Source organism: Chaetodon trifascialis, chromosome 4 (genome assembly GCF_039877785.1).
Source record: "Chaetodon trifascialis isolate fChaTrf1 chromosome 4, fChaTrf1.hap1, whole genome shotgun sequence".
In the NCBI taxonomy this organism is placed as follows: domain Eukaryota; kingdom Metazoa; phylum Chordata; class Actinopteri; order Chaetodontiformes; family Chaetodontidae; genus Chaetodon; species Chaetodon trifascialis.
This window is the reverse complement of record NC_092059.1, coordinates 10,519,588-10,530,113: the sequence shown is the minus strand read 5'-3', so window position 1 is coordinate 10,530,113 and position 10,526 is coordinate 10,519,588. Positions and strand designations below refer to the sequence as shown.

The window sequence follows — 10,526 nt, the reverse complement described above, 5'->3', positions numbered from 1 at the left end:
TTGCTACAGACCCTCATTTGTCCTGCATCCACACACACAGCCATGTACTCACACACACACACACACACACACACACACACACACACACACACACACACACACACACAGGAATTTTGCACAAGCTTTCCCAGACATCAGAGAAGCAGTTCTGAGAAAATCGGGCATGATTGTTTACATGACTGAGGTCAAAGTTATTTTTAACATATTTTGGCAAAGCGAGGGCTTGAAGTCTATTTTGAATTTAAGGTCTCCTATTGTAAAGAAAATAAATAACACCATAAAGATCTTGACTTAGGAAGTTCCAGAGTGACTGTGTGAGAACAGACATGGTGACATTTTAAAGATGAGGAAGCCATGATGAAGGGTTCAGATATGGAGCCATGTTTGCAAGCACTTCATGCCATTTTGAGATTCAGTGCTTTCAATATGCTTTACTGAAATTGCTGTATTTGAAATTCACCAGCTTCATGATCTGACCCTCCTGTCTCCGATTTTCTATCATTTCTAAATTGCCTTGTCAAAAGGTTGTGCGTACCAAAGCTGAGAAACCAGACTGAATTAATTTAAGACTGCTAAACCTTGGTTGAAAGATACAGAATAAAGAGGTTCCTCTTCCTTACTGATAATTCCTCTTTTCCTCCCTACTGACAACTGCTTACAACCAGGATGAAATGTCAGCTCATTGCCTTCATATCTGCAATTGCTTATCTTTTCACAGGTGTGTAATAGAGAGATTGAGCAGAGGACTAATAACATGTTCTGCAGAGAAACGTTAATAAAATGATCAACTTCCCATGAAAATTTGTTGTACATCCATCTGTCCGCCATCCATCCATTCAACCTTCCATCTGTGCATCCTTTGATGTTTCTATTTTGAGCTAGATGCAGATAAAAAGGTTATCTTAAAGAACCAGAAAGGCTGTTTCTCAGACAAGCAGTCACCTTGTGCCCTTAGAGACCCCAGACCTCCACTGATAACCCACCAGCAGCACCATTGCTCCAGATACACTATCAGCCCTCAGAGCTTAACTAATGACCTCCAACAGAGACGTAGTCCACATTACACCCAAGAAAACATGTGATGGTCCTGGAGATACAGTAATGATGCAATAATCTAAGATTAACAGCATTTGTTTGGTTGTTTCTTCTGTTGTGATAGTCTGCTGAGATTATAATTCAGTAATAATAACAATGGGCTACACAAAAGATGGAAAATATGGAAAAGTATGGAAAATACACATAAAGAAAGAAAAAGGAACAATAATAATTTGGCAAAAATGGAAAGGAGAGAGGGATTTAAAGAAATCTAACAGTAAATGAATTACAATTAAAACTGTGGATGAGGTAAAAGCATGGTAAACTTTTTCAAACACGTTTGAAATCATGAGTTTAAGTTTTATTTTAGAGGTGCACGTTCTCAAATCGACTGTATGTATTAAATTCAGCTTCTCTGTTGGTTTTGGTTCCAGAGTCACCAGAGCTCAGTGATCTGCTTCAAATTTAAACTGTGGGGAGGTCACTGCAGTCTGCAGTGATGCAGTGAAGTGATTTGAAAATAATTATAAGCATCCTAAATCCAATTCTGTAGCTCACAGGCAGCTAGTGGAGAGATTTCAGTACAGGGGTGAATCAGTTTAGTTTTAGTCGAGATCTTGCTTGTAGTGTTTTGAAACAGCTGTAGCTGTTTGAGCCTGTTCCTACTGCAAAAAGGCCTCTGAACAGAGCATTACAGTGATCAAGATGACTGCAAACTATAGTTGATTTTTTCATTGCAGTCCTGTGACAGAATAGTTTGACCTTGAAGTGGTAAAAGGTAACTTAAGAGGCATTCAGAATGTATGTTTTTCTCTTTTGACCTGTTTCCCAAAAGCTAAAATTCTGTTTTGTCTTTAATTGATGACATTTTTTTTAGTTAATTAAATCACTAATTTCTGAAATGCAATTTGCAAAATTGTTGATGGCCTCAGATCACCAAGTGAGGCAGAGATGTAAAGCTGTTTGTCATCTGCATAGCAACAGAACATGTACCATGGGTTACCAATGATAACAAAATCTGAAGTCAACTTGTACAGACAAAGGAATGGGGGCCCAGTACTAAACCTTGCGGAACAGCACAAGAAAAATTTGCTCTTTCTGAACAGATCACCCTGAGAAAAACAAGATAGTTTCAACTTGTTAGGTAGGACCTTGCCCCGTCTAATGTCGGGGAGCCTACCCCACATTTCAGTGCCATATTTCTTCAAATGCAGCTGAGCAAAAATCCAGTCAGGGAACTAACTTTTGACTAATCTCTGACACAATGAATAGTATTTATAGTCCCTTGCATGTTCCAGCCCCCTGAAACATTGAGAGCTGTTCTCTCCAACAATGCCCATCACCACCAGAAGCATCAAGACTTAGACAATGATGGGGTGTGCCAGATTGTTGTTCAGTCGGGTTCATAAACTAGCCTCTCTCCTTAATAACTAGCGCTGAGTTGTATGATTGAAAACGCTGTTTGCTGTTAAAAACGCTTTGTTCAAAACTTGCCAAGAGGTGTGAGCTTCTACAACATGTACAACTATGTTTCTACCCGATGTCAAATTAAAGCAGTGTACTGCTAGAGCTTGGAGTGATGAATAAACTTTCTCGTCTAATGCTTGAAGATTTTTCAGTGGGTGTGGGTAAACTGCAGGAGTGGAGGGCAGTGGGGTGAGGGCCCAGGAGGCCTTCCTTTTCCACCAATGCTGCTCCTCCCTCGTTCCCACTACACTTTGCATTCCCAAACATTTAACTCACCATCTGAGCCTACGTCAGTGTGCCCTGACTCACAAGCTGCAGCTGCACACACACACACACACACACACACACACACACACACACACACACACACACACACACACACACACACACCACACAAACGGCCAAACACAAAAAAGATGCAGAAACACGCACGCAACAGCATCAGCACTGCACAAACTTTTACAGGACTTGGCAACAAGGCTGTTTTTTTCATGATTTGGTGACCTGTAGCTACATTTCCTTTTTCCACTACAGCACCAAGCATCCAGGAAATCTGTATCCAGCTTGCAACAACACAGAGCCAAGGCCTTTGGGCTGTTTTTACATGGTTATAAATGGGTTGTCAGAGTGTCTGTACATCTCTTGCTGCTCAGGGTAAAGTCAACAGCTCTGGGGGTCATTCATTAATCTGCAGTGCCTGGGCAAGAGGGCCAGACTGCTGGTAACCTCTCACAATCAGTGATACCTGAGGGACTGAGAGCAGGAGGGAGAGAATAAGGGAAAACTGTCAGCTCTGCTGCTCCTTACTCTCCTGCTCTGTCTTGTCTCTTTCCATCTCCCCTTCTTTTTATCAACATTTGTTACGCCGTCGGTCTCCATTAGTCCTCACTGTCATCCGTCACAGTCTCAATTTCTGGCCTGTTCTATTCTATTTCAGCCTATTAGGTCCAGCAAAAACAAAAAAACACAATGACACACAAGAGATGGGCAGTTTGAAAAACAAAGTGGCAAAGAGGAAAGACGAAAAGAAAACACAGTGGACTCTGTGCTATTGTTAGAAACACTTCCCAACCATGCTATTAGGAATGGATGGTCACCTTAGCTTAGCATCACATTTCTATTTAGCTGCAATGGGCTGCATCAATACCAACACCCAATATCTACACACAGGTCCTGCTCTCTCCTCCAAAATGTTACTACATGCATGGGAAATTTTCTATGTAATGTCCTCAAGCGATAAGTAAACAGGTACAAATTAGTCAAAAGAGAACAAGTTGAGCATATGGAGTTACTCAGCTATCACTGAATTATACATGGTTAATTTTTCCGGGCAATTTAAGGACTTTTTGTCAATGACGTCTTAAAAGTTGAACTTTAATGTTCATCTTTGACCATGAGGGCAGTAGTTGTCAAAACAAAACAACTCAAATCTGACCACAAGGCAATTTCCACCACAAAACGGGTCACTCCATCTGCTGAGGAACATTATGTAATACGATCAAAGGCCCCAGAACAGCCATTGAATGGACAATGTGGTTTTATTTTCAATCCACATGAGCTCCAACAGTGAGTTTTGTTTCATACATACTTTTACTATAAAAATGAAATTGTAGCTCAGCAGCTTCGTCTTTCTTTGTTCATGTGGACTATTACTTTATATTATGTTGTTTGAAGTGGTGGAAGAGGTATTCAGACCCTTTACTTGAGAAAAAGTAGCAACAGTAAAACACTTATTTACAAGTAAAAGTCCTGAATTCAAACTGTAAGTAAGAGTAGTGAAAGAATTGCTTTAAGAATGTACTTAAAGTATCAAAAGTAAAAGCACTCATCATGCAAGAAATGATGCCCTGACAATATTATTATTATTATTATATTGTAATGTTTGAGCTGATGAACAAGGACATACTAATGGGCATGTAATGTTTTTCAAAAGGTATATTTTGGGTATTTTGTGTCTTTAAATGACAAACAACAGAAGCGAGATGGCAGAAAATCAGGGAAGAGATGAGGAACGACATGATACACATGTTGCAGTTAATGGTCTTTTAACCCCTTGGCCATCAGTTTGCCTGGTAGTTAATCTTAAACAGTGCATTATATTTTGAAATTGAGAATATACTTTGTATGTCAAATATATCCGTATGTACAATCTACAAAGTAACCAGTATCTAAAACTGCTAAATAGATGTGGAGTAGAGGTGCAAAGTAGCATATAATGGAGGGACTCAAGCACTTGAGTAAATGTAGATTCTACAACTGGTTGTATGCAAAATAATGATAGTAAATTAATCTAAATCAGAGAATGTAGGAACAAAAAACTGTGTTATGCACCAAAACCGACCCACTTAATTCAACCAGCAGCTCTGTTCTTCTCTCCTTCCAATTTACTGACACTTTCTCTCGGTCTTTCTGCTTTCTCTCTGCTCCTGCTCAGATTTCTGTTGACTTCTCTCTCATCATCTGTCTCTCCCTTTCTCTTTCTCACTCTCCCGGGCTGAGAGTGAATCCATGGTATCTAAAGTCAGTGACCGTCATCTGGGAACACTGTAATGAAATGCAAATGCTCAATGAGAAGTAACTGCCCCAACCCCTCTCTTTCCACCCACCGCACCGTCCAGTGGTTGGAGTAACGGCTTTAGGGAATTCGATGGGAATGTGTGGTCTGTTTTTTAAGCACAATGCAGAGCCAGCTCAGAGAGGGGCAAAGGGGTGCTGGTGTGGGTGGTGGATTAGCTGAGTTAAAGAGGCGGTGTTAGCAGGTCAGGCAGGGTCCACACCATCAACATACAGCTGTGGTTCCTCTGTTGTGTTGTCACCTGCCGGTCGGTTCCTTAAGTCACACAACAGCAGGAAGTTGCAGCAGGTCCGCAGGGATGCAGCACGGACAACTTTTAGCTTTGCTTTTGTTCTTAAATTTTCTGCTAAATGAAGGGTTTCTGTGTTCTTTGTCCACCGCTGTTTCTGCTCGTCTAGATCTTTCTGTAATGGCTGAACACTTGAATGGTCTCTGACTTCCTTTGAACTAATGACCCAACTTCTTCTTTGTAACTGAAAATGCAACCCTGTGGGCTGCAGATAACATCATTTGCAGTACCAATATTGTAATATTAAGCCTCCCAGACTCCTGTCTTTTTCTTATCTTCATGTGTGAAATATTCTTTCAGATAACACTCAGAAAGTGCATAAAAGGACAAGGAAAGTGTGACTCTTCCCTTCCCATACAGACCAGTTGGCTCCAATGGGAGAGGTCTGACCTATCTCACACTCTGAAGGAGCAAAGAGACCAGTGTCATCTTTTACTTGAACATTAAAAACAATGAGTCATCAAATCACAGATTTAAAACGGGTTGCAACTTCTTGGCCTGTCAGTGGAGGGGATGAATTCCACAGAAAGGCAAATAAACACATGTCAGTCTGTTCTTTTATGAAACCGCTGTCAACATTGCAATAGGATGACAGTATTGGATGGATTTTTGCTGTCTGTGTTAACAAAATGAACCTTAGGGGCCCAGGGTTTGTTGGGAGTCCGTTATTTTCAAGCCTAAAATATGCAGCAGTTACATGTTCAGATGTTGAAATGAAAATATGACATTGATACAGAGGACTGGTGACTGGTAGAGGTAAGGCGTCAATTAGAGAGTGACACAACATGGCCTTGAGGCAAAAAACTGTAACATGTGTTGGGACAAGTAAGTACAGCAATTTCATGACACAGTCAAATGAGTTGTTGTTGTCTGAAAGAGTCAGCTGTCCACGACAAAGAGTCTTTAAACTGCGCTTAAAAATGAACAAAATCAATTATCTTGCTGCTTGCTTGAAAAGAAGAAAAAAAGGTTAGAAATGTAAAGTCACACATCTGTACAACATTTAAGCCTCTGGCGCGTGGCTTTGACCTCTCTGGTGACTCATAATTAATGGCAACAACCAAATGGAGAGGTAAGGGAAGATCCCGCCCCACCGGCTGGGAGGGGTGAGGGAGGTACGCACAGAGCCAGAGAGAGTCACTGAGGAGGGGACGCCGGGAAGTTGAGGAGGCAGCACATACTGGATGTCTGGAGGAAAATACTGAAGTGATTGGAAACTTTCATACAGGCGAGGACAACATATGGACTTTTGACTCCAGGTCGATGATCATCCATTTTTGGCGAGCCCGTATTTTGTGCCAGCGCATCGTTACGCAGGAGAGAAAAACACCTTCCAGATACTGCAAATCTCTCCACACCACCGGGATGTATAGATGAGACCAGTAACTCCAAAAGGTGCGAAAGTTACGAGAGCTGTGGTGAAGAAAATTAAACCAACTGCGCATTTATGCCAGACGCTTAATTCTGCCAAGTACTGCAGGTCTGTGTGCTATCAGTTTCCAAATGACTAACTTTGAGCAACTTTTCCAAAAGTTGCCCAGACCTTCATGAGTAGGCATCTTGTTTTAGCTAAAATACCGTTGAAACGTTGCCAATTATTTTTATTTTGATTAAAAAAAGAGAATAGCCAATAAGTTGCCTCATTTGCTGAGTATTAATTCGGGATTCACATAATTGTGTTTAATGTTGAGGAAAAACCTGTTCACCCAGCCTCAGGATTACATGTGGCCCAAAGCATAATTTCAAGATTCATTTGTAACCTTTTAGTGGCAGCCTGGATAGGAGGCTACTGCACTTTCACTAGAAATGTATTTAGTCAGAAGTCATAACATTTATGGCATAAGATTTATGAACAGCAATAACTGCCACAGCTGTTTGCTCTAGTTGCTGCTATTAGGAGGGACAATAAAAAAATAATGTAATGTGCTAATCTGCAGGTTCCTCTTTATTTTTTATTCAGAAGATTTATATATATTGATAAGTGTGTTTTATATTGTGTTCCATGTAATTTATTAGTGCTGCTGTCTTGGGCAATCTTGGGAGAGATGTCTATCTCACTAATGCACTTTGCTGGTTAAATTAAGTAATGTTATGCAGGCAGTCCTCACATGTAGCTTTTTGTATTTATTTTCTATTTGTCTTTTACATTAAACAAAACATCATTGAATGTAACCTTTCTGACTTTAAAGTGTTAAATATCATTTTAAAGTGTTGTCTCTTCTCTGCATTTGATTGGCAGGTCCTGTATGAGGCTCTAAGATGCCAGCCGTGACCCTGCCAGGTTGAGCAGCCTCCCACTGCCGTGTCCAGTGCTGTGGCTCCCTCTGCTGTGTGACCGAGGAAGGCCAAGAAGGGCAGGCGGCATGGGGAACATACTGGAGGAAGGGATGAATACCGTCATCGTCAGCCACTATAACCACTCGGGGAAGTGGGACCGGCCTCGCAGCGGCGGGGCCTGTAAGATGGCCGTGCTGCTCTTTATCTGCGTGCTGATTGTTCTGGAGAACGTCACGGTCCTGCTCGCTCTCTGGAGGAACAAACGCTTCCACAGCCGCATGTACTTCCTCATTGGAAACCTGGCGCTGTCAGACCTGTTGGCTGGTGTGGCCTACGTGGTGAACATCTTCACCTCAGGACGCAACACCTTCTTCCTGACACCAGTGCAGTGGCTGGCCAGAGAGGGGAGCATGTTCGTGGCCCTCAGTGCGTCCACGTTCAGCCTCCTGGCCATTGGGATTGAGAGGCACATGACTATGGTGCGTTTGCGTCCGTGTGAGACAGCAGGGCGGGGGAGACTTCTAGGACTGTTGGCAGCCTGCTGGCTTGTGTCAGTGTTGCTCAGTGCCCTGCCCAGCCTGGGCTGGAACTGCCTGAACAATATGACCTCTTGCTCCACAGTGCTGCCGCTCTACGCTAAGAGTTACGTGGCCTTCTGCATCAGTGTGTTCAGCGCCCTGTTGGTGGCCATCATCATCCTCTACATCAGGATCTACCGCCTGGTGACCTCTAGCGGCCGCAGGGTGAGCAGCCGGCCTTCAGAGCGCTCACTGGCCCTCCTGCGGACAGTGGTTATTGTCCTTGGAGTGTTTGTCATGTGCTGGACCCCCCTCTTCCTCCTGCTGCTGCTGGATGTTGGTTGTAGCCCAGATAAGTGCCCTGTGCTCTACCAGGTTGACTGGTTCATCGCCCTGGCTGTGCTCAACTCTGCCCTCAACCCTCTGATATACACTCTGTCCAGCAGGGAGATGAGGGCGGCTTTCTTCCGGCTGCTGTGCTGCTGTCAGACAAGCATGGAGTCCACTGGAACTCCTGTGGTGGGCAACCCCCACCTGGGCACGGTCATCCCCACAGCGGAGAACAGCAAGACCAGTTTGGGTGGAGGAGGGGGCAGCGGGGCTGGCAAGTCCACACTGAATAGAGGGAAGGTTCCCACACCTATGAACTCTGACAACAAGCATGGAGATCCCTCAGCCACTGCTGTGCCTCATCCCTCTGGACCTGCAGACCTGTTGTCAGCCGTGCTCGTGAAGGCGGGCGCGCTGCCGCCTCTCAGCAAGTTCTGAGTGGAAGCACCTTAATGAGGCCTCACAGTCACACTGAAGTACATGTAGAACTGACATAGTCCCGCTATCAGCCACTTTTTGTTTATGCACTACGGCCAGCATAGCATGGATAAGATCAAGTAAAGATATTCAGTTCGGAACCACATAAATGCAGATTAGAGTACAATCAAAATAATCTAAAGCCACTATTTACAACAACACAGCAACATTATTCACAACAGCGGAGTACTGTAGCTGATATGTTGTGTTTGTGTGACACAGTGATTAATGTTGACGTTTGAAACTATGACTACAATAAGACACGTTCATGGACGTGGACTAAACCAAGCCCCAAATTAAATCTCTTAATTCATGTCTGAAACAAGTCTTGGTAATGCCTCAAGTAACAACAGAGTATAATTAACCTCATTAGTGTTGTGTCTGCCAGTGTGTTTTGTTTTGTTTTTTTCATTTTATTTTGTCATTATAAGCAGAAAAGATCACATTGGGGCACTTTCTGGCAAGTACTCTTAAAACATTTGCATTTTTCATCACAACTTGACTTGGTAAACTATTTATTTTCTATGAAAACATTTGCCATCTTAATACTGTTGGTATAATTTTTTGGTATAGCTTGTGTGTATAAAAAAAAACTATCATGGTACTTGGACTTTATTAATGATTTTGCAATGATTTGATAGATGCACTGCGAGAGAAAACAAGACCAAACGTTTGTCAGACTAGCGGCCTCTTGAGGCTGTGATGCTCATTACACACCACAAAGCAAAACTGCCAGATAAGTGAGAAAATGGAGACATAATATTGATTCTTAGATTGTCAGCGTGTAAAGATTTTCCTGGTGGTGCTACAGGAAGAGCGATTTTCTTCACATTACCAGAACTGACTCATCTTTGTCTAAGCTCCACTTTGTCAGCACTAGCTGCACTGTGAGCTGAGTTAGCCTGGCTAACAACTACACCCATGGACATTTTTGCTTCTCATCAGCACGTCTAGAAACCACTCACACGTCAACTAACCACTAGCGAATAGGAGTGTTGGATGTGAATTATTTAATGGTGGTAGACTGTAAATGACATTTCTGCCAAGGGTGGTGTAATGCCTAATACCATTATAAAGCAAATAAAATAAAATCCTATTCCCTTTTATGAGATTTCCACGTGTCATGTTTTTATGTTAAATCAATGACTTGCCTGCTTCCAACCCCCTTCCTCCTAGTCTTTGTGTTGATCCTCTGCACGAAATGTCAAGATACATATTCAGGATATAGGATCTGCACCTCTTAATGGTAGGTGTTTGCTCCTGCCACTTCTTAAGCGTTATTAATATTCATGTAGGAATTCTCTGATTTGTCACTTTATCATTTGCAATTCAGACAGGAGATGAGAAATGTCATGTGATTTAACCTGCTGCTCTCATCTAATATCCTAAAGGGAAGTCTCTTATTCCCATTCAGAGGCAGACCTTGGTCAGCCAGTGATGAATAATGCAGAGAAACTTTTGATATTTATTTTACCTAGGGATTTCCAGCTCAGTGAGGCCAGGCAGCTATTAGTCATGAAAGGTATACAGCATGAATTTCACTTTGAAGAGCTTCCTG

At 42.5% G+C, this 10,526-nt stretch overlaps 1 protein-coding gene across 2 annotated transcripts; it reads left to right on the top strand.

The window, feature by feature from the left end:
• Positions 1–6,508: 6,508 nt before the first annotated feature.
• Positions 6,509–10,073, top strand: s1pr3a (sphingosine-1-phosphate receptor 3a). Of its 2 annotated transcripts, none has more exons than XM_070960972.1 (2): positions 6,509–6,846; positions 7,606–10,073. In XM_070960972.1, exon 2 carries the CDS (start codon positions 7,730–7,732, stop codon positions 8,927–8,929), a length of 1,200 nt encoding a protein of 399 aa, XP_070817073.1. In that variant the 5' UTR covers positions 6,509–6,846; positions 7,606–7,729; the 3' UTR covers positions 8,930–10,073. The 2 variants fall into 2 exon arrangements, with proteins under 2 accessions (XP_070817073.1, XP_070817071.1); XM_070960970.1 differs by having other exon boundaries at positions 6,509–6,761; positions 7,606–10,072.
• Positions 10,074–10,526: the final 453 nt, after the last annotated feature.

Excerpts from the sequence above, each read along its gene's own strand:
- s1pr3a (XM_070960972.1), top strand. The coding sequence starts at position 7,730 with ATGGGGAACATACTGGAGGAAGGGATGAATACCGTCATCGTCAGCCAC.